Below are 23,670 nucleotides of genomic sequence, written 5' to 3'. Positions count from 1 at the left end.
TATCTTGGATTCCTGAAGTTATATTTTTTTCATGAATAAACCCGGAGATCTCAAATGTCTTCAGTGCCTCCAGATGATAAAACCAGTCTAAGGTGTTATTCTGTAAGTAGAGGAAAAAGTTAACGCTGTCAAACCTTCAAGTTAGCCTCATATGAAACACTCCATTACATTTTATTAGGGGAACAGGCTTCCTTCTCCCAAACTCCACATTTCTTAGAGGGGGATAATTGCTTTCCGACTGAGCATCCAGCGCCACACTGATGAAGGCTTGCAGCCTGACCACACACCATCCACATAATTTGGGCTCAACAGTTTAATTCAGTCAATCAGGAGCTCCAGTATGAGTTCTCCAGATGAACGTTATTATCCAGAGAACATTACAGGGATTAGAGGGCAGGAAAGCAAAGAAGTCTTCATGTGGCTGCTGACGGGCACACAAACGATAGTTGTGGTCTGTTGGCACCATGAGCTTCAGTTTGGAGGGTTTGCTGGTTTGCAGCTGGAGGAGCTGACTGAGGCTGGGGGAGACTTCTGACACTTCCATCTTTAATAACTCTTTTTGCTCTTTCTCGCTCTTTCCAGATCATTGGCAGGGTGAATGCTGACCCCGACTACCTCCCCAGAGCGACGGACTTTGGACTGAACATCTCGGGTTTCCTGGAGCACTACTGTCCCCCCAACTGTCCCCGCGCCTTCTTCCCCATGGCTGCTGTGTGCTGTGACCTTGATGCAGACAAACGGTCAGACACCAGATTCATTTTGACATGTAACCTAAAGGGACAGTTCATCAAGAGTTGGATTATCACAGGAGCCAGCATTTTATTTAAAGAGGTTTTTCTGATACTAACCAACCAAAAGAACAATTTTCTTGATCCTTTGAAACTGGCCTAAACTTCCAGTTCTAACAACTTTGGTTATTTCAGCACATTAAAAGGATTAAACAAGCATAAATCCTTCACTGTGTTGTATGACTAACTCAAGTAAACGCCCCTCAGGTACCTGGATTTTTCAATTCTGAGCAAGAAAATCAAGTTTTATTGTGTTTTGAGGTGAACTGTCCCTTTAATTATATCAAAAGAACTTGATAAATACAAATAAATAGGGGAGGTTTACAAACTGTGGTGTCCGTCTGCTTTCTTAATACACAGGCCTGCTTTCTCCAAACTGGAGGAGTGGCTGGAGAACCTGAAGATGCACTTGGACATCGGTCTGCCCCTGATGTCCGAAGTGGACCAGCTGCACAAGGCCTTCTGGGAGCACCACAGCATAACACGTCCTGAGAATGGCCTGCACACCCACCCCGAGCAGCCAGAGTAGGCCCGAGCACAACAGGGACAAGTGGGACGTTATCAGTAACCCCCACAGGGGCGGTGACCACCTTGCCTGGATCGGCACAGTGGGCGGAGGAGTCATGTAAATACCCCTCCATGTTTGCGGGAGCAGACTGGCTCAGGCTCAGTGAATAGACTCAGGGGGAAAAATGTCAAACTGAGAAAGCCACCTGCGTGAGACACACACATATTGACTTTCAAAGTAAAATCAAGAGACATTAATTAGAATTGCTTGATTCTGCTGCACCTGAAGTTAGAGTGGAACACGTCATATGCAATCAGACCCGACTTTCAAATCACAAATCAACTCTCGAATCATGTAGATTTAACTTTAGAGGTCATACCAGGTCAAGAATACTTGCTGTACTTACTGTAGTGTGTATGTTCATGTGGAAATATAATCCCCCCGCCCCCACCCCTAAAAACAATGCATACAGCAGACCTTCACTTTAGGCATCTACAGAATACATTGTGGAGTAGGTGTTTGCAGGTTTGGTTTTGCTTTCTGTTTGGACGTCAAAGACGAGGGAGTGTGGGTGTGTGTGTGTGTATGTCTGTGTGTGTCGTTTATAGATTTAGATCGACTCATGAAGCAAACCCTTTCAAGCTTTAAATAGTTCACAGAAGAGCGCATGACTGTAAATAATGCTGTCAGGTCAAATCCTCGTTCTTCGTGTCCCTCTGACCTCATTTGGTCACAAACCACTAATCTAGTTGTGTCGCTGCTCCTCTCCCCTATTTCTTGTGTAGCACTGACTTTCACATGGAGGTACACGCACCCCTTTTTGGCATAGATTTGGTACGTTGTCTCTCAGTTTTAAGAGCTGTTGGCGTATCTCATCCGCACCGACATTTAAACACTTAACAGTGTACATAAACTATGACAATGTAAATGTTTTAAATATCGTAAATGTACAGACATATTTTATATACGTACGCGACATTGCCATATTTTTATTGGCCGACCAGAAATGGAGAGTAGAGGTTTGACTGCAGTTAAAAAGGCACAGCCGAAAGGGTTTTTTTTCTTCCTCCCCCTTCTCTTTCTACATTTCCACCACTGTGGCAGGTTTGGGGCTTATACTGTTTGACGTATGTGCAATCTTAATCCCTAAAACGTCATTTTAAACCCCGTAAATGTTACATTTTCGTCTTTTCTCTCTATCCGAAAAAGCAGCAGTCAACCTGGGAGCTTTTGTGTTGCCACAGATGTCCGCTGGAATAAACGTTAAAATAATACTGGATCAATCTAATCGCATCAAATGGCTTTAAACTAGCTGAAACTCTAAGACTACGTATTGTGATCAGCTCTTAATTATGTGGTTTTGAGAGCAATCAAGCAGCTCTTAAGGGTTCCCTCTCGTGTACTGTACAGTAGTTAAGGTACTGCCTCATTACGTCAGCTGTCTGTCCCACACCTCTGTCTCTTGTTTACATGTAAATGCTGGCTGTAAATATTCCTGTATTCCTTCCATTGTCTGTGTGCATCCTCAGAAATAATCTCCTTTGCACCTTCTAACATGAGACATTTATATCTGTTTTTTTTGTTTGTTTGTTTTTTTATTCCTGCTGATGTTTTCACAAGCTGCATGATATTCTTGCTAGGTCTGCTCAGCTTCTGACTAGAGTTATTTTTGTCTTTATTTAAGATTTTAAAAAAAATTATAAAAGAAAGACAAAAAAGTGTATACAGAGTAAGCCGGGTTTTAAAAAAAGGAAAAAACAAAACACAGCATCCCTCTCTCTCTCTTTGTTTTTTAATAGCTATATACCCACTGAAATCTTTTTGTACACATTTGAGTACTTTTATTTGCACTATATAACTAAGTGGCTATTTAAAGCCACGTTTGTTAATTTTTCTCTCTTGGGCTACTTGTGATAAGGAAATAATGTCAGTTCAGGTTGAAATATGAATGCAAGACACTGATAGAGCCTTTTAACTATAAAAAATGGGATCCGGGAAATTCATCCTCTCGATAGCAAACTGCACCGTGTTTGGACCGTGCTTCTGATTTATTATGAAGATGCATTTACACGGTTAAACTTTTAAATACTGTTTTTTGGCAGCAGATTCGTCAACCCCTCCTCTCATATATCTGCGGTAATATTGCTAATAGTTTCGTTTCAACACAACTTTTTCTACCTAAATAAAGCTAAAGTTTCCGAGCTTTTGCTACCGTGAGGATGAGATGTCCCGGCTCTGCCTGCTGCCTACAGACCAGTCCTTTGCGAATGATGTTCTGTGTTGTTTCTGACTGCTTGTTCCATGTATGACGCCCACAGAGGATGCAACCACTGCTGGTCTTTCTGACAATAGAGCACTTCCTCACCTTTTCATTGTACTCTTTTTGGCTCAGGGCCGTAATATTCTGGAGCTTTTTCTCGATTCAGTTAATCCAGCAGCTTCGCAGAAAACCGCTCCTCAGCACCGACACTGAGAAAACATGTAAACTATGTCAGTATGTAGGCTCGTCACACAAATGCGCTTCTGTAAAGTGAGCCCCTCCCGGTTTATGTGTTCGTCCGTGGGCACATTTTCTTTCTCCATCCCTGTCTGAGCCATGTTGAGCATGTTAGGTGTGTCTGTGAGGAAGTGTCGATGATCGCCGAGAATGTCGCCGCAGCACTTCTTTGCAAAGGATCGTTACCTCTGAACAATGCTGTGCCTTTGTTGTAAGCTAGCCTTGCCAACGATTTGAAAACATGAACTGATTTCCCTTTTTTTAATGTATCATAAGTGCAAGCCTGATTCAAGTGGATTGATTATCGTTGCTGAAACCAGTTGTATGAGATTTCATCTTGTTCTGTAACGTATTTATATTTTCCAGATCTCCATTGTTAGTTTTGATATTTTCATATTTCTTTTTTGTCTTATTTAATTTTTTTCTGTCTTTTTTTTTTTTACACAAGCTGTGAAAACAATTCTGCACTTTAATCCTGAACGTTTAGACTCTGAGGAGGCAACTTTTTTTTTTCCATTTTGTCACAGCTACAAATAAAACTGTTGCTCCTTAAAATAAACCAGGTGTCTGTTCTTCTTACACAATACTATGCAAAAGTCTGGAGGCAGCCTTTGTTTCTTTATATGTTGCGAGGAAAATGGGAAATGTTTGCAGCAGTTTAATGAAATATGTAGACATGCATAGAAATACTGTATATAAGGCAACAACAGAGATCCAAGCTTGAAAATCAATATTTGTCTTGACCACCTTTATTCTCCAACACGGCATGAACAGGCAGCGTTCTTTAAGCAGTTTTCAGGAATAGTTCTGGCTCCTCTGAAGTTATGTATATAAAAATGATGGGTTGCTTAAGGCTTTTGTACAGTATTATATCTATATTCACTCTGCGATTAACCTCCTTCCACTACTGAAGCACCAATGAGCTCTAAATATGGTTGTTCCGATGACATGTGCTTATCTTGGAGAGCAGTATCAGCACTATCTGCAGAGAAACTGTGTGGGCAACATTAAAGTGATAAAAATAGTGCTTGTTTCAACTTGGGATGATGGAGGGAGTGAGTATTTTAAAAAAGTTTTTACAAAGCAACCACCAGATGTCACCATCTGTCTCTTATTATATCTGCTCATCGTTTAGATTCATTTACAGTTAGCAGTATACACCTGTCACTACTACTGTTAAAAACAATAAACAAACACAGCATGAGTGGAAGACATGTTTACAGCTTTTTCTTAAATTAAAGCGCACAGTTTAAACATAATTTTATTAAATCAGAAACCGTCCAGCTAAAAGCAAATATACCCTTGTAGTACTGCTGAAGTCTTATTATTTAAGCATGAATTTCAGCATTGAGTTGTGGAGGTGCAGTTTTCAGATTCTAAAATGAGAGTATGTAAGTAAGAAACTAGTGAGAAATGCAGTTATCACAGCTTCAACGAGGTGTCACCCTCAAGCGTGTTGCTTTGTCACATCAACACTTTGCACAGATCTTCAGCTGACTCCAATCTGAGACGATACAAACTGCAGATCTTCATGTCTGAGAACCATGAAAGAGTTGAAGTTGTATCCTGCTTTATTCCCTTACTTGGAGTCACGGTTTTCATTTTTAATTATACAGAGAAGATTCACAGTCAGATTCTTAAGTGGTCTAACGGGCTGATGAGTGTACATCAAACAGTTGCAAGGGTTGGATGTGCAGAACAAGGTTTAAAAACAGCTTTACTCCAGCAGCCATCACTCAGATGAACAAATTGTAGCCTTGTTACTTTGTGGGTTACTGAATGGTCAAAATGATTTAGTTCTTTTTTTCAGTCTTTTTGTACTATGCTTATCTGTTGTCTGCTGTGTGTTGAAACTGTGCATGTGAGGATTGATGACTCAGGATTACAGAACAAATCTACCTATGGATACAAATAAAGTAACCTGAACCTGTTTATACATCAAAATCAATTAATTATAGATTGGCACTAACTAATAAATACACATGTAAAAGCTCAAATTTTAGGCTGGTTAGACGAATGTTTCAGCCTAAGCTGGCAAAGCATCTTGTGGGTGGAAACAGCATCTAGCTACTGAAAATAATAATATTTAAAATAAGTAAATTTCCAAAAAATTTAAGTGCAATATTTTGGGGAACATCTTGAATCAAAGCCAGATGTCCACACTTGAATCACATCATGTCAAATATTTTGCGAAACTAAACAGCGTCACCGTCATGTGTTTACAATATTTTTGTTCGATTGTAGAATTTTGATAGACGGAAATGACCCCAAAAAAGAACTAATCACCGCCTCCTGCCTCATAAAGAAATACTAAATAAAGAAAAAAATAAATAAATGAATAAATGAATGGAGTTTAGCTTTGTCGTTATTTGTGACGCTCCAACGCTCACACACACCTGTGTTTACCTGTCCTCCTCCGATGCTAACAGCTTCCCCGGAGTGCTGCAGTTTATTCCTCTGAGACGCACGTGACCGTTCTTCCCGACGCGCATCCACGTGCGATTGTTTTCATTCCGACGATGCTGCGGCAACCGCGGCTGCTCTCTGACGTCACCGAGCTGGCAGGCAGGAGGCGGCTCGACAGTTTGAACCGCGAACGGAGAGAGAGCGAGAGAAAGAGTGTGTGTATGTATGTGTGTATAGATAGACACGGGTTTGTCCGGTTACGGCACGCAGGCGAGTGTTTTACAGTCACTGTGTTCAGACTCGGAGAGGAAATTAAGGAAAATACCGACGAAGAAGAGCAGAGGAGGGGGGAAAAGAGAAGAAGAAGAAGGTCGCGGCCGTTGGCGCTCAGTGAAACTTTAAGATGGAAAATTCATCCAGCAACAGCCGGTTTCGGTCCACAGTGTTCAACCACGGTGAGTCCTCACATCCGACACTGAATGCGGGGATGCTCGTCTACTTTCTGAATAGGATCTACCTAAGAAAAAATAAATAAATAATCACATGTCCTTCCTTTTAAACTGTATTATTATTATGATTTAATCAATTAAACACAAATCGTCACAGCCTTCATCATGTCAGGTCTGTTTGGCTACAGGTCCGGGTTGTAAGCCGGTGGTATAAGTGCAGGTTTTGTTTTTATGGGTCTACTCAGACAGACAGACAGCACAGGATTGAGGGTACACTTCGTCCCGCTGAATGAAAAATCCTTGGAAAGCCTGGCAGCAGCCTGAGCTCCACACGGGACGACAGCACTGTAATTCTGCAGCTAAAGACTCACCACACCGAACTATTTCTGGACCACGCAAATCTGCAGTCAGCTCCATAAATATTTGGACGGTGACACTGTGTTTTTTGCTTTTTTGTTGTTTTGTTTTTTTAAATTTTCTCTGTAATCTGCTATGTTTAGCATCAAAGGATTGAAATGAGCCCTTACGAGGTGATTAAAATGGAGACATTTGGCTTTAATTCAAGAGGTTTAACAAAACTATGGGGGGGTTCCCTATAGACATCAAGTGCAGAGTTTCCTCCCCTTCCAGCTGCCTTCACTTGGCTGGTAATTAGTGTAGCTATGTGACCTGAAAGGGTTAATGCAGATAAGGACCACAGCTTCATTGTGTCATTATAAAACCAGTGTGGTGATGTACAGAGGCAAAATGACTGTATTGGGGAGATGGATAGAGAGCTTAGAGTGTATATTACACCATCACCATAAAACAAGAAGTTCTGGTTCAGTTTGTTGCCTCAGATAGCTTTTCACTGACACCTTTATGTTTTTCTTTCTCCAGTTGGATGTTGTGGAATAACATTCGATGGCCCAAAACCAAACATATACTCCACTGTTGGGTTTTTCTAAGCCAAGATATTTGTAAAGTTTTCGTCTTTTTCAGAGGTATTTTAGAAATTTGTGGACACATTGTGTTCTCTTGACATCAAATAGATTTGGTTCCCTGTTGTAAACAGTTTGAATCTCACCTGGATCTTATCGTGGCGGTGTGGGCACAGAGAGTAGTTTATCGGGCACAGTGATCTTGTGATGTGAAGTACCGGAGGCTGCAGTTGAGCTGAAACATTCCCCTCATTGAAACAGCTGCCCTGTGGTGTACTGTATGCACAGAAGGGTTGTGTAATGGATACAAACATGGCAAAAAGAAAGTGGGAGGTGATGAGTGCTCTTGTGCTGAGCGTTCATGTGATATTCTTTTCATGTGTTGCTCATGTCATATGTTGCGCCCAGATGATTAGAAATATACAGTGAACCTTTTACTTTGCCAGCTCTGTACTCAGTGTCTCTGCTCTAAGTAGTAGTAAGGTTATACTACTATGCTGATTTAAGCAATAAAACAGCCCTTTAATACACAATAAGACACAAATCCCTGTTGCAGGAAATGAGACTGTCCAGAGACAGATCTTCCGCATCCCTGTTAAATCATTTTTGTGGAGTCTCTTTAGATTTCACAACACAGCAGTAAGTTCAAATGTTAGTGTTTCCATGTCCTGCTGCTTGCTCACAAGTGTTTCAGTGTTATCTAAATTTCTTATGTGTCATTTCTTTGCAGAACTGTTGGCATGTAATAAAATAGAACAATTAGTTTATTGTAAACATATGTAACAAATTAACAAATATACCAGATGTACTGTATGTGCTAAATACACTTTTTCACTCTGTTTGAAAGAAGGATAAATATTTTGGGAAGAAGTCAGAGTGATGTGGGACTAAAATTATCCAAAGTGAACCCAGAGCTGTTTCTATTTGATTTGTATCCAGAAAAGTATAACCATAATAAAATCCCCAAGCTTTAATAGAGCTCAGTCTGTTAAATGCCAAAGAAATATTACTCCTAAACCAAATATTACACAATAGATAAGACAGGATGCATACTAGAAGACAAATAAGATTTAAAGGCAATTTAAACTCTTTTAAACATTTGGATCCCTCTGAGTTAATCATGCAGTGTTTGGTTTGTTATACATCGTAGAGGTATTGGGCCAAACCCCTTAATCTTTGAATTCCAGTGTTTCATTTAGTCCCATTGCTACTGGTGTATAAAATCTAGCACTGAGCTTCTTCCCTCCTAAATATTCCACAGTTAGCTGTAAGTGGTATTATTGCAAAGTGGAAGCATTTAGGAAGCACTGCAACTCCACCTGGCCTCAGCAACTGCCGAGCTCCCAGCCTCCTTTGGCATTAACATCAGCATGAAAACTGTGTGCTGGGAGCTTCTTAGCATGGGTTTCCATGGCTGACAGTGGGTGTTTGGGACAGGTTGCACAGTGTTCCTCAGGGAAAGCCTTGTCCTCCTGCTGTCTGTGGCTGTGCTGACAACCTCGCTGGTGGAGGATCTCAGCATGTAGGTCAAGAGAGGCAAAATTAGGAAGTGAAGCACGTAGCTTTTACACTTCTGTAGTTCTGTGAGTCCATAATTAGATGTTTTCATTCCAAAATTTGCAGATATTTTTGGAGAGCTGTGAGTGTGAATGTTGAAGTTATCCATTTGTTGTTAACCGTGGCATCATGTCACAGTAATTTGGTGCTTCTGGAAGCAACACATGCTGCTCAGTTTGGCTTTAAAGAGCAGCAGCAGTAATATGCAGCTCATACATTATATATTGTCCATATGCAGGACTGACTAAACCACCTCCTGTAACGTTGCTGCTCTTCCTGAAGTGGTTATAAATGGTGGCAGAGGCTATAATGATCTTTCAGCTCCCTGACCTGTGCCTCAGTCTGCTCTGCACGCTCACAGGCAGAGATGGTCCTGAGTTTAAAGCAGTGAATCAATATTTGTTATCCTGCCAGGAAGCCTTCCAGGATAGGCAGCTTGGAGTAAAGAAATTTGTTTTGCCTCTTAAGGCCTGAAGGAATCGGTAAATGGCAAACCTCATGAATAATTTGGATCGTCGCCTGCTCATGACTAATTACTGGAGTGGCCAAATGTTTCAAAAGTGCTAGACTTCGAGATCGGTGCCAGTTTGATGCTATTTTTATCTGAACCTTTCACCAGTACGAGACTTCTGTGTGGAAGTTGGTTTTCAAAGGTTATTTTCCTTGCTTTCTGTCAAACTAAATTCCTGGCTAGCCTGCTCCAACTCTGTAAACCCACCAGGAGCCTCTGCCCCAAATTATTTACATAACACAAATGTGCAGACACTGATGACTAAATTCCATCCTTTAAGCATCCTTGTGTGTATTTCAGTAAAAGTTGACCCATGTCACTGATATTTTAGCGCCAGAAAGAAAGAAAGAGACAAAGATGTGTTTCTGTTGTTGCGGTTAAATTGTGGGATTATGATTGAATATAAAAATGTGTAAATTATTTTTGATCTTCAAAAGAATGCTCTACAAAAATATATTGGTGTTCTATATGTTATTGCTTACTTGTTTGTTATTTTATTTATTTTTTTGTCTTCAAGAGTGTTGTGTGTTTAAGATTGTTTGAATTACTCAACTGAATATTGAGACACCATCCAGCAGACTGTTTTGAAGTGTTTTGTGTTTTCTGGTAACACTGAGAGAGCTGTTGGTGTCAGTATTTCTTAGATAATCAGCATTTTCTTTGCATTTAAATATTCTCCTAAGTTTCAGGGTTGCTCATGTTTTGTCTGTATGACTAAACATTTTGGTATTTATGTGTTTCTTCTCCTCCCCTATGTGTCCGACCTGTGTTGGATGTCATCCTCCTCCAACCAGATGATGAGGTAAGAAATCCTTTTTTCTTAAATCCTACAACCGCAGACAAAGTAGGACGCTGATGAGGCTAGGCTTGACCTTGATTATCTCACCAAAATGAGGACATTGTGGTTTGTGGATGTCAGGGCATTTTATCCCTGCTAGCCAGAGTTGTTGTTCAGATTCAGATCTTTAAAGAAAGAAAAACAGAAGTCACTTTTCTTTTCACAAATTGCTCTCCCTCATCTTGTGTTTGTTTTTGTTTGTTTTTTTTGCTGTGAATACTTTGAGTGTGAAATGGTCTGGGCTTTTCACCTCGCTTCATGTGAATAGGTGTGTTCACAGAGCCCAGATTTTCTTGTTCCACATGTTCCGCAGAGTGACAGCTGAGAATCTGCTACGTGTTCCAGCTTTCTTTTTTTTTTCTTCTTTTGTCTGTTGGAGGATGAAAGGGCGACTGTAGCCACTGAAATATGTAAAGTGAAACTTGGAGTCAGCAGCTCTCCCGAACCTATGCCGCAGTTTGAGTGACGGCAGTCAAGTGTGATCAGCTTTCCAGCAACCAGATGACTGTCACCTCAGTGTCAAAACCCACCAATGCCTTCGCTTTACTCTTTTGATGTCACTGTCCAAAACCCCACAGCTGTGTTTGGCCCCACTGACTGGGGATGAAAGAGGAGGAGGAGGGGGTGTTTGTTTTCAAGCCCGAGCAGTTCACAGACGGGTGGAGAGGGGTTGGATTTGCGTGGGTGTGACAAACCCCAGTTCCTTTCTCAGCAGCATTCCTGGCCTGTGTGACAGAGCTGCAGGGTGTGTTGACAGAGGGAACAACACCTAGGGAGGAAACTTCTAGCATCTGTCCAAGGCCGAGAAGTGACGGCTGCTGCTGCTGTAGCTCCTGGCTGGATGACAGCATTCGCTCGTTACTCTCCCGACGGTTTGGCACATCTTTCTTTGTGTATGTGATTAAATAAGCAGATGTCCGAGTCTGCATAATCTTAATTCTCGCTCTTCAAACCACACCCATTGTTGCTATTCTCATTAAACACAGTCTACTGTATCTACACATCTGAAAGCCATCATTAGGTCCAGATTGACATAAATAAAGCACCCTTCCCCTGCACCCACACCCAGTGGCTGTAAAACCATGCAGGACTGTGGGGTGTGGTGGTTCGAGAGGGTGCCTGTGGCTTCCTTTTGTTAGCCTAAAAATGCCACATGCACTCACACACACACACAGAGACACAGAGACGTCAGATGGGCAGTACCAGCTGTGGAAAGCACGTAGAAAAGGACGGTTGCTTCTCTTGAGAGAACTTCTCCACACACACATCACCGTGGTGCATTCCTCTGTGGCTTTTACTCAACTAGCCATTAGCTTTCTGAGGCTTCAGCTGCTGCTTGCCACTGCAGCCAACATGCAGGCGCTCTATAGTTGGAGTTTATTAGCCCATTAGCTCGCTAGCGACTGCAGCGGATGCCGGTTTCCCTCTCTCCTCTGATTCTCCTTTGGCTGCGTCTGTTTTTCTCATCTGCTATTGCTGCAACTCTGCATGCTCTCTTTGGGTTAACTTAGAAACTGGAAATGCAGAATGTCTAGTTTATGTTGCACCACGCCTGTTTGTCAATTAACAGACATTTCTTTGTTAAAGACACACTTGCACTACTTTTTGTCATTGTGAAGTAAAAATAGCGAACAATTAAGCTCGGGGAATGTTGAATGATTACATTCTGTTTGTCCTTTTTTCCAGTAGGGTGTTAAATAAGGACAAATGAAAATTGAATCAAGTCTTACCATTTCTTAAATGTCTTAAAAACCTCTCTCTCTTTAGCAAGCAAGCAAAACTTTAACATAGATAGTTCCATAGCTGTCTTCTTACTATAATGATCATAGCATATTTACGTATATATGTCTGTATGTAACCCATTTCCACCTTAATGGGTTGACCAATCTGAACGAGACTTTGCACGGACATTGTCACACATACAGCGATTATTAACAGCTTTATGTTTTTGAAAAAGATTTCTTATTAATCCCATTGTGTTTTTTTTATTTCGCAGTATATTATGTTCATTTCATCATCCGATCATCATTGGCTCTGTGATGGAAATTTGTTTGAGTCGCAACAAATTAGAGAATGAAGAGTTTGAAAATTGCACCAAAGGCCTGGTCGTGTGTGAATATTGTAAAACTACATCAGTAGGCGTTAAGTAAGGCCAATCGAAAACAAGCAAGTAAATAAAATAAATGAATGGTAACTGTTTTGTGACAGTGGGAAGGAAGAACTCCCTTTTAACAGGAAGAAACCTCGAACAGGAATCTTGCTTGGGGAGTGCCAGCCGGTGTGTCTGGTTGTGAGAGAGGGAAAATGCTGAGAAAATGTTGCTTTCTTGACTTAAACACGCCAAAACTGCAAGTTAGGTTACAGGTTTGATAATTAGCATGTGTATGACACATATAAAGTATCTTTATTTCCCCACTGTCCTCTCTGTTCTAGTAATTATCAGAACTGTTAACTTATTTCAGCTGTGATTTCTTGAGTTTCCATAAGATGCATCCATAGAGAATTAACTGTGAGACCTGCATGTACTATTCCCCTTAAAGTCATTATTCTTCCCTGTGCAAAACGTGAGAAATGATTATAATTAAGGCAAAAATGAATAAAATCTATAAAACCACAAATTTATAATGAGGACCAAACAACAGACGAGTAGTTTTTCAGTTTTCATTGCTGCTTTATTCCCTCAATATTTGAGAAAGGGAAACAGGAGATAAAAATTTTGCACACCTGGTTTACTTTACATGATGTTTGTTATTGTATGAATCTCAGCTAACATACAGTGTCAAATATGAACATTATATTCTCTCCTCAGTTACATTTTCTCAATGAATCGCTTGGCAGTAGCACAGCTTACGGAAGAGAGATCTCTTCCGTAAGCTGTTTTATTGAGACTATGATGTACGACTCATCAGTGAAAGCTGACCCATCGTTCTGTGTATCTGTGCAAAGTGTGTGGGCTTCATTCTCTGAGCGTGTAGTGAGATTCCCTGTGTAATGCAGACACTGTTTTTGCCCGTGGGTGTGGCTTTGACAGGCAGCCTGCTGGGCTTTTTTCAGCTTCATTCGATGGCAAACAGTCGTGTTAGGGAGCAGACACGCAACACTTCACTGTACACAAGGCTGCAGTAACACGGCAGTAAAAAGGTGGTGAAAGAGAAGAGATAATGGAGGGATTTTTTGTCAGCATTAGACGCCATCTTTTGTTTAATATTGATGTTAAAGTTTTTCCACTGAAAGACAGGCTACAAATATGCTTTTCTGCCATTATGAAAGTGGAATATAAGAATATAATAAAGGGGGGATACACAGGCATTTAGTAGAGAAAAAAAAAAAGCTGTAGAGATTGCACGATACCACTTTTTTTATGTCCGAGACCGATATCATAAATTTGGATATCTGCCGATACCAATATGAATCCGATATATTCTATTTTATAATCAATAATACAGGGGTTTTTTTTAAATATCCTGCAGCATTTTGTATAAGTTCATACTCAAATTTTAAAAGACAAAAACACTAAAGCTATTCTGTTACACTTGTATGCAAAAAATACTCTGCACCCCAAATATTTTGCAGTTCAGCAATACTAATCTTTTTAATTAAGCTTTTAGCAGAACTTTTACTTTAAATACTTAGATTTAGATTCAAAAAGTAAGTTAAAATGCCATATTTTTGCAGATTTCAAAAACTGTGGTTCTGAAAAAAGTGCAATATCAGCACAAAATAATGTTTATATTCAACAACGGAAAAAAAACAGGTTGTAGAATGGACCCATTTGTACTTAAAGCTTAACATATATAGACATCCAGAGTGGAAAGCAGTGCAAATAAATGCAAACATGGTTTCATGACATTCATCTTTTATCAAGATTGAAGTCACTGTAAGCTGTTTTGTATCACATTTAACCTGAGACTGAATTTTGTGTCAATTCTATATGAAACTTAACACAAGTATGAACCACGGAACTGTTTAGCCTGCAACACAGTTTGTTTTGTTTTTTTAAGTAAAACTTGAGTCTATCCATTGTACGGTCAGACTTAGCAATGACAACGCACAGACATCCGTGTTCCATATATCGGTTGTTAAGCTTAACGTAGGAATGCTTTACAAACATTCAGAGATGAACTTACATACTTGCTTTACTTAGCTGGGATAGCTTGCTCGGAGATGAAAAGCCGGTTTGGCAGCACATAGCGAGGTTCCAGATGCTTTCAGTGTGAAGTAACTCAAGACCGCCGACAGGTCTCGGACGCAACAGCCGCTCTTTCAAGTGACTCATACTGCTCCAACGTGCTAAGGTCATTACCTGGGCTACGCCATGTTGCAAGTTTTGTGAGTTGCTTTTGTGATATTTAATATATCGGATTACATTTTTTATTTCTCCCTGATATCCGATCCAGTAATTTAAGTAAGGATCGGACCAATACTGTATATTGGTCCATCCCTAGTACAGTATAAAATAATGAGTCCAGTAGGCATTATCCTTTTCTCTGGACTTTTTTATCTTTATTTGTGCAGTAAAGTTAGAAAATAAAAAGTGAAGGACTGACACAGTAAATAGTGTGGAGCAGTGACTCTGGAGCTGCTGAGAGCTTTTTAACCCTTTTGGTATGCACCACAAGCCTTTGGCCATCAGGTTTCCAGGAAAATGTTCATTTAGGTGCTTCAGCTTAGGTCTTGTCAAAGTTTGCTGGGACACTGGAATAAGACAGAACTACTGTTAATGTTTATCCAACAGCTGTACGGTACCTCCAGCAACAGCCTTAAATTTAGCACTGAGATGATTCTTCATGCTGATATGACTTCCTGTCTAAGTTCATGATTTTTAGGCTCATCTATCCCCTCTTTATGTATGCATTCCTTTGCAAATCTTTCTGGAGTAGCTGCTTGAAGACTAATGTTGGAAATGCCTTTGTGAATCAGCCTGTTCATTCCTACTTTGAAATCCCAACTTCCTGTGCTCGCTGCTTCCTTCCTATCCCTGCTGGGCTTGCTCACCCAGCCCTCAAGATAACCGGCTTCATATCTGCAGATGTCCCACGTCGGCCCGAGCTCGCTTTCCAACCTCCACTCTGAGCACTCTGCAGAAGTTTTAGTCAGAGGGCGACCTTAAACATTCCTCTAAAGCCTCACTGAAGTGGCCCCTGCCAATCCTCCCACTTGCTATAAATAATCTCAGCCCAGTTCCCATGGCCCCCACTGAGGTCCCAGCACTCAGCTAACAATGCGTGATATGCTTAAACCAATGAGATTACCAGCTTTTCTGACTGAGATTATCTTTCAGGGAGAACCTGAGGCAGGCGATGAGACAGTGGCAGGTGTTGCCAGTATGGTCAGGCCACTGTGGTTTAAGGGGAATAAAAAGACCATTTCATATAAACATATTCTGTGCCGTGCTCCAGCTGTTTCTTGTTTAGGAGACTTGGAATTGTTCATTTAAGAACCATCTTCAGAAAATATGCCACATTTTTTTCCACTATGCTCAGACTGGTTTGTAATCAAACTGAAATTTACATCTGCAGAGTGGCTCTCATTTTTTGGCATACCCAGATTCCATGTTCTCATTGCACAGTTATAGTATTTAAAGCATCCAGTCCTAACCTCTAACCCCTGTGGGACAGCTCTCATATTCTTCTAGCTTTTCACTCTGTGGTTTGGAGTGCAGTCATCTCCAATTCATCTGGAGTCAGCCCAGTGAAAATACATTTTGCTTATGTTTCAGCATGTGTGCATATAGTTCATACTGTCATTAAAATACAAAACAGTATTCATCTGGAGTGAATAAATACCATAGAAGGAAAAGTCACCCACACATACTGTAGCTCATACAAAACATTTGAACAAATGTTAGCATTTTTGGGTCTTCAAGCATTGTTTCGTGATTTATTTGATTTGGTCACAAAAAAAAGCATATTTCCTTTGCAGCTACTGTGGAGCTAAATAAATAAACAACAGAGCTTTTGTCTATTTACCAACAAGTGTCCCCCCCCAGCAGCACCTCAAGACCTGGGCCTGACTTCAGTGTGGTTGCAGACTTAAACATGCTCTGTAGCGCTCTGCACTGTAGCTTCTTCCCTTCCCTGTGGTTGTTGCGTTACAAAAGAACCTGCAGAGGAATTTCATGCAGCACAAGCAGCATATCAACCAGAGTGATGTTTGTAAGGATGGGCAGCTGCCTGGCTGAGAATCAAAATGCCTTGATCTAATCTCTGTACTTCTGGGAGTAAAGTCAGGGAGTTTACTCTAAGTGGATGCGCAACTAAAGCAGATAACAATTAAGGCTATCTTTTAAATGTCATTATCAGACCTCACAGTGGGAGGGGAAACAGCTCTGGAGTGACCACTGCCAACATGTGGGAATTTTTATGTATTTATTTATTTTACTGTGGACTGATTGCAGGATGGAGGCTCAGAAGGTAACTTTTTTCCCCCCTCTTCTAGAGAAGGTTTCAAACCCAGGCAGGGTCCCTCTGGTATCCATGTTTTCATGCCATCAAGAAGACATCAGATTAATGCTGCCTGTGTCTTTCCAGGACACACAAAACAGCTTCACTTCAAGGTTAAATGAAGGTTAAAAAATAAATAGATTATACCTTACAGGTTATGTCTTGAACCCTTATGAGCATTATTTATTAATTTGTCAACAATCGTATTGGCACCCCAGTGAATGCTGACAATGGTCTTTGCTTTTTTGCTGTTAAGGATTATATTTTATATCTAGGACATTTGTTAGACATTGAAATCTGCTCATTCTTGCATGAGAATATGCGACTGTGCACTAAGGCATAGAAATAAGACCAGCATGGTCCTCAGCTGCAGCACCCTTTGCTCGCCTTAAGCAAACACTTCCAGATGCTCCCACCATGCTGCCGGACAGCGAGAGGAAATTCCAGGCAAGCCAAAAGGAAGAGCAGGAGAGATGGTAGAGATGTTGAGGGCAGGGGATGCAGTAAAGGATGGCCCCTAATGTGCCGTGTGTGTGTGTGTGTGTGTGTGTGTGTATGTATGTATGTATGTATGTATGTATGTGTATATATCTCTTTCTTGATCTGATTTGTAGGAAAATATGTATTGTGTAGTAAAAGTAAGAAAAAGGAATAGATGTCAGATGAGTTTCATGTAACATGGGAAAATGTGCTGGTTAGAACAACAGGTAAATTATAAGAAATGACTACAAAGGGGATAATGTGAGTCATGAGGAAAACACACCAAGTTTGCTGGACGCCTGTAAATGATAAGGAAAGTTACAGAAGGCTCATAGGGTTGCAGTCATGGATGGGATGTTATCAGATGTTAGTTTGCAGGAGGAGCTGCTGCTCATAAATCCAGACGATAAAGAAACCAGGCGGATTTACTGTATTTCTTTGCCTCGCACCATCAGCATCAGACACACAGACAAAACAGATACTTAGGCAGATGCAGGTATCAGATTTAAGCACATAATGTTTCAGCATGCTGAAACATGATGATAGACGGATAAGCGTGGAGAGGCTGGGAGTTTAAAACATCGCCACAATGCAGTTTGGTGGATGTAAGTGTAACTGGAATTTAGGACGTGGTTTAGTGGAAGAGAAAAGTGTGAATATTTTGTGCATTAAAAATATTTTACATACTTGCCTATTCTTAACGCAACCGTTTACACCAACCGTGTAATTTTGCAGGAGACATTTGCTTAAAATAGCTCAAAATTCACATCTGTACTGAATATACTATCATGTGGAAATAGATGGGTGCTACACAAACTAACAAGCAGCTGTTCACCCAGTGAGAGTAAACAGGGTGAGAAGTAAAATGGGGGGGACGGGTAGAGACTAGCTGCACATTTATTAGCAAATGTATGTTGTCAATTTTCTCTTTGTGTGTGTGTGCGCGCGTGTGCGCGTGAGAGACTTTATCCATATCACTCTACACACAGGCCTTTTTGAAACTGGATACTGAAACTATAACCACGGCACTGGCACCCTACTGTTCAGTAAAGTCTTAGAGTAGTTTATGGGAACAGTGTCTGGAGTTCAACAGGTCAAACCTGACTCATATTTAATGCTCTCCTAACAGATTAAATGTGTTTCATTCACTGGTGTTTGAGCCGAGGGCATCATGATGAGGATCTGTGGGGGATGTACTTGTGATCTGATCCGCTCCGTCCACATTATTACATGTGATGAAATCTTTTTCATCTTTCTTGGAATGACCGTGTGCATTAACAGGCCTTTTTTTTTTTTTTAATAACTGTTTAAAAACAATGTTACTGTTACTACCCCTGCTGTTTGTTTGGCCAGTATTAATGAGGCCCCTGAGGCTCAGGATGCGTCTTTTTATTTTTGGGTTTCATTTTCTTTGTGGCCTGATTTGAATCAATTTTTAGTGTTTTTGTCTGACTAGTACTTTGTAACATTGTTTTTAAAGGTGCTAAACAAAAATATATCATTGTAACTAGTTTGGAGTTGGGTGTATTTTATGTGTTCTGTGTAGTGATTTTGGGGGTCAGTTGAGAGCAGTAGTGATGTGAGCTCAGGGATTTTGGGGCTGAAGTGTCTGCTTCTGTGTGAACTGGGTAAACGCCACAACATGTGCGTCTCATTGAGGGATCAAAGTGTTGACACGTGGCCCGCTCTTGAGCCTGCGCCCCCCTCCCCCCCCATTTTGCCCCTTTTATATCCTCCCTTCATTTCAGAGTTTCTGCTCTCTATCTTCTGGTGAAAGAAGGATCTCCAGCATCCAAAATAGCCCCTCTCACTTAAAGGACTCACTCCCTTGGGCTTTAGACTTTCTCTATTTAACCTTTACATAAACATACTCACATAACTGCGGCATGTTGACCTCCCTGCTATTCAAGAACTCCAACCACACCAGGATCCCTCTCCATGTGTCTCCACCATCGGTGCCAAGAAGGTTTCTGAACCTGGGATCCTAGAAATGAGCATCTTTTGGTCATCAGTCATGATTATAATCTGTATTTCTGATACTAAATTATACTTTAACAAAAGCATGTGTAATAAAAGTTATATTTTAATTTAAGAGGCCTCACATTGATTTACAGACGCTGCCTGAGTTTTAACTGTAACGAATAAAATACGGTGTTTAAAAAAACCCTCTGAAAGGCAGTGTGGCCCAGCAGGAAACCAGACACCCATTTACTAATCCTCTCTGTGAGGTAGTTTTAATTACAAGTGTCTATCTTATTTTGTGTGTGTGTCTGCGTGCGCCTCTATGATCTTCAAAAGTTAACAGCACCCTCAGGACATCCATTATGGATTGCTTTATGGAGCGGCCCTTAGTGTTTAAACCCTATGAGCAGCTAATGACTTCCTTATTTTCACTGTTAAAAAACCCTCTTTCAGTCTCTTTTTTAGGCTCCTGGTAACTGAAAATAAAAAAGAAAAACATCCGGTGCTTTAGACAGATTAACAGGTTGCCCAAGGCAGCTTGTTACAGGGTATATTACAAGTTTATTCAGGTCCTTTTTTTCAGTATCTGTAGCACTTGTTTCATTGTTTTTTATGAAACATTTTGACAAATACACTGTAGATGTACGCTTTACAGCAGTAAAGACCACAAGTTTGTTTCTATAATATGCCTGTATGAAAATGAGGAACAAGCTCAGTGTGTGGATACTTCCAGTTTGACTAATATCACGAATAGACAAACTGGAGGGAGCAAAAGGCTTTTTTTAAAATCTCAGAATAGCTGTTATATATCTCTGTCCCTTTTACAGCTAAATTAATACAATCAGTTTCCTCTTACAAGCTTTGCCGAGTTTTTATTCATTTCAGTCAGTGAGTTAAAATGACCTCAGCAGAGGAAAACAAAGAAGCTGCTCTATCATGGCTGTAATCTCCAGCTTATATTTCTGTTTGTGGCCAAACTGAGAACTTTGAAATACAAACCTAAAGTGGATTTTAATATACAGCGTGTAATTGTTAGTGCTGTTAGAAAGTACTCGATCCACAATTCACAATCCTATTCATTTATTTAAGTGAATTATCTCCCTTCCTATAACTCAGTCTGTGGTCCTTTATTGACCACATGAAAATTTAATAATGGTCCTACCATCCTTCAGTGGAAAACCTCTGTGTCATTTTGCTGAGCTGCTTTTGAGTAATAGCACTGTGTGTTAGCAGTGCCCTCCTGTGTGTCAGTCAGGCATGATGATATCATTATAGCAGATCTCAGTGTATATTTATACACACTTTTTAAAAAGACCAGAAAATAATTTGATCCGGAGGTACCAGAGGAAAAGACAGAAACCAGACTGGCCTGTTACTGGCAGTGAGGCTGGAGGAAAATGTGATATAACACAGAAGCTTATAACTATCCGTGATCCCTTTTCTGCTATTTTATTTTAGTTTTTATTTTATTTATTTATTTTTTGTCTTTTTTACAGCATGAGACATTCGTTCTCCTGTATTCAGCCATCTCACAGGGCAGTAAATGGATGCCTTCAGTGTCCTTGCACTTCCAGTCCACCTGTTAACGAGCATCCCCCTTTTTGACGCTGTTTGTGATATTTATGTCTGTGAGAAGTGCTGCATATTTCAGTAGCACTCTGTGTTTAACTTGTGAATGTGTGTGAGATCGAATTACAAAACACACTGAAAAATATGTGACCTTTTAAACCGCAGAGGGGGCAGAAAGCAAGCGTTTAAAATGAGTCACGGTTGAGCAAGGTTTTTACAGTTGACTAAAACTGTGCAAAAAATGTTTCAGTTCGTTCAATTCAGTTTTATTTATATAGCGCTAAATCACAACAACAGTAACCTCAAGGTGCAGCCCCAACAATCAGACGACCCCCTATAAGCAACTTTAGCAACAGTGAGAAGGAAAAAACCCTTTTAACAGGAAGAAACCTCTGGCAGAACCAGGGCCAGTTAGCTGAAATAAAAATTCAGACTGAATGAGAACTGACACGAGATTCTCTACTCACAAAGCTAACTGATATTTAACAAAAATATACAGGAAGTGGCTTTATTTTTAGTATTTAGTCTATCCATGCATCCACATTAACCTCCTATCTAGTTCAGGGTCACCTGCTGTAATAGGGTGAAAGGCAGGGTACACTTTGGACAGGGCTACTAACTGTTAAATGTAGCATCAGCCGAACCTACCTGATGAGGGTTTAATGCATTTATTTATTGAGTCTTTATTGTTGTCTTTATTGTTAATATGACTGTGAGTCAGCTGCTGTCACAAAGTGCAAAACACTCTGGGTTCTTTGTTAGCTGTGCACACAGGTGCTTGCAAAGAGCCAGTGCTGTGTTAGCGGTATAATGCAGTTGTTTCAGTCTTTGATGCATTTTGCACTTTACAATCTTACTGTTGTTCTTTTAATTCAAAGTTATTATAGGTTTCTGGGTAATGAATGCACCAAGAGTGTGTATTTCAGGCATTGTCAACATTAAGTAGCAGTGTAAGAGTTGGTTTGCGGTGTCTCAGAACCCTTACTGTCTGACCACGTTGGAAGTCGAGTGTTGCAAATCTCTCCAGGGAGGTGTTCATAGGGTTGCATTGGACTACATTTAAAGTGCAGATGTGTAGCTAGCGGAAAAAACGAGTCATGCCGTAAAGTAGGTGTGAAAGTCTGATTGTCAGTTGCAGAGCCCACCCCCCACCCCCCACTCTCTCCCTCCCACAAACCCCTGCTGGAAATTTTCTTGGGTTGCAACATGCCATTATGACAGAGCATACATCCCTCTTAAGTAGTGTGATTTTCTTCTCGGTTGGTTTCTAAAACAATAAGGAAGAACTTTGGAGGCGGACAGTAAGATGTAGTTCTGAGACCATGTTTATGTAAAATGACAGTTGTGGCCTTTCCCTCTCAGCCACTTTGGTTATGACATTGTTTTTACTGGGAAGACTACAGCACAAGTTGTCCACGGAAAAATAAAGATGTCTCGGGATTTCGTAACATCCCAAGACAATGTGGACCAATCCCTTGTGCTTTTAAAAGAAAAGCAAAAAAAAAAAAGCAAACTTAACTCAGGAATTCCTTGGTGACACAAAAGAAGTTTAAACAGTAAATTTCTATCATCATAAACAACAGTTCATAGCATGATGGAAATTTGGCTTGTCTAAAAGCATGTCTCTAAGACCTGTCAAAAGCTGTGAATCATTTGTGGAGTTTAAGCAAGTTTTGTTTTTGTTTTTTGTTTTTTTTTGTTTGAGTGATTTACCAGCTAGCTCCTGTTGGCTCTCAAGCTGCAGCACACCAATGATCTCTGAATAACGTTCTGTTTTTCAGACTCTGTGGAGACTGAAGCCCAGTTTCCTCACCCTAAATGAGCTCTTTGGTTATGGCATAGCAGTGTCTCTCTCTTTCTCTTTTGCATCGCTGCCCAGATTCACTGGGAGTCGTGCCAAAGGGGGTGCCCCCTTCTCTGCAGTGTTATCATCTGACGCTAATGTTGAAGCTTTGTGCAGTGACGTGACTACCCTGTTTAGAAAGACATTCATGGTAGTCACAGATGTTGTTTTCTCATAAATGTGCAGGATATGCTGAAGTTTAAGATCCTGTGCTGTATTGTACTTTGTTTAAGAATGACTCACTTGAATGAGTGGAGAATGTGGGGCGAGAGGCCTGTTTACCTTTCTAATCAACTGCCTGGTCCATCTAGAGCCAGACTAAAGGAGGGCCTATCGAGCAAGCTCAGGCAGCAGCCTGAGCTTGCTGACTTAGGAGTCTTGTGCTTGCTGGTGTCTGGGCTATTAATAGAGCTAGCCTGAGAATTCAGTCTAAGGTCAGCAACAGATTCCTGCTCCCAACTAGTCCAAGGGAACAAGAGGGAAAAGTCCCTCCTTGAAATTATTCATTTTTCACTTCTACTCATGCAGGATGGCCTCACTGTGGGGTAGAGGGAAGCCACACTTCTGCAGATTTCCCTACCCAAAGTGCCAACTGTTGTCCTGCTGTCTCGATTTGCTGAGTGCTTTAAGCTTTTCAAGTGATTCAGAGTGGAACGTGCTGCACCCATAGGATGTGCCCTGAAAATCTCAGCTTCTTTTCTGTCTCTGTAATTCACGATGCTTCTTTTGTCAGTGCTCTGCAGTTCAGTTTTAAATCAGACCAACTTTAATAATTGTTTGGAAAGCAACCAGAGTGAGGCACAGACACCACCTAGGGTGTTTGACCATCAGCTAAGCATTCAGGAGTGAAGACCAAGCAGCAACCTCCTGGAAAAATAAAGCCAACACAGAAGTTTAAA

The 23,670-nt window shown here is 40.7% G+C and overlaps 2 protein-coding genes across 7 annotated transcripts in view; both read left to right on the top strand.

Moving 5' to 3' along the window:
* The window catches only part of limk1a (LIM domain kinase 1a), a 54,163-nt gene extending 49,811 nt beyond the window's left edge, over nucleotides 1-4,352 (top strand). For all 4 annotated transcript variants that reach the window (XM_003458607.5, XM_005463719.4, XM_005463721.3 and 1 more), the window contains 2 exons: nucleotides 583-740; nucleotides 1,149-4,352. In XM_003458607.5, coding sequence (XP_003458655.1) covers nucleotides 583-740; nucleotides 1,149-1,317 — 327 coding nt within the window. In that variant the 3' untranslated portion in view covers nucleotides 1,318-4,352. The remainder of the gene's footprint in view (nucleotides 1-582; nucleotides 741-1,148) is intronic.
* A 1,958-nt stretch (nucleotides 4,353-6,310) lies between these two features.
* septin4b (septin 4b) overlaps nucleotides 6,311-23,670 on the top strand; it is a 49,466-nt gene continuing 32,106 nt past the window's right edge. The window contains exons 1-2 of one of the 3 annotated variants that reach the window (XM_025898445.1): nucleotides 6,311-6,654; nucleotides 10,431-10,438. In XM_025898445.1, the coding sequence (XP_025754230.1) occupies nucleotides 6,603-6,654; nucleotides 10,431-10,438 (60 nt within the window). In that variant the 5' untranslated portion in view covers nucleotides 6,311-6,602. The remainder of the gene's footprint in view (nucleotides 6,655-10,430; nucleotides 10,439-23,670) is intronic. The other 2 variants (XM_025898446.1, XM_005463725.4) reach the window with 2 other exon arrangements.

This window comes from Oreochromis niloticus, linkage group LG14 (assembly GCF_001858045.2).
Source record: "Oreochromis niloticus isolate F11D_XX linkage group LG14, O_niloticus_UMD_NMBU, whole genome shotgun sequence".
Classification (NCBI taxonomy): Eukaryota; Metazoa; Chordata; class Actinopteri; order Cichliformes; family Cichlidae; genus Oreochromis; species Oreochromis niloticus.
This window is presented reverse-complemented; position numbering and strand designations above follow the sequence as displayed.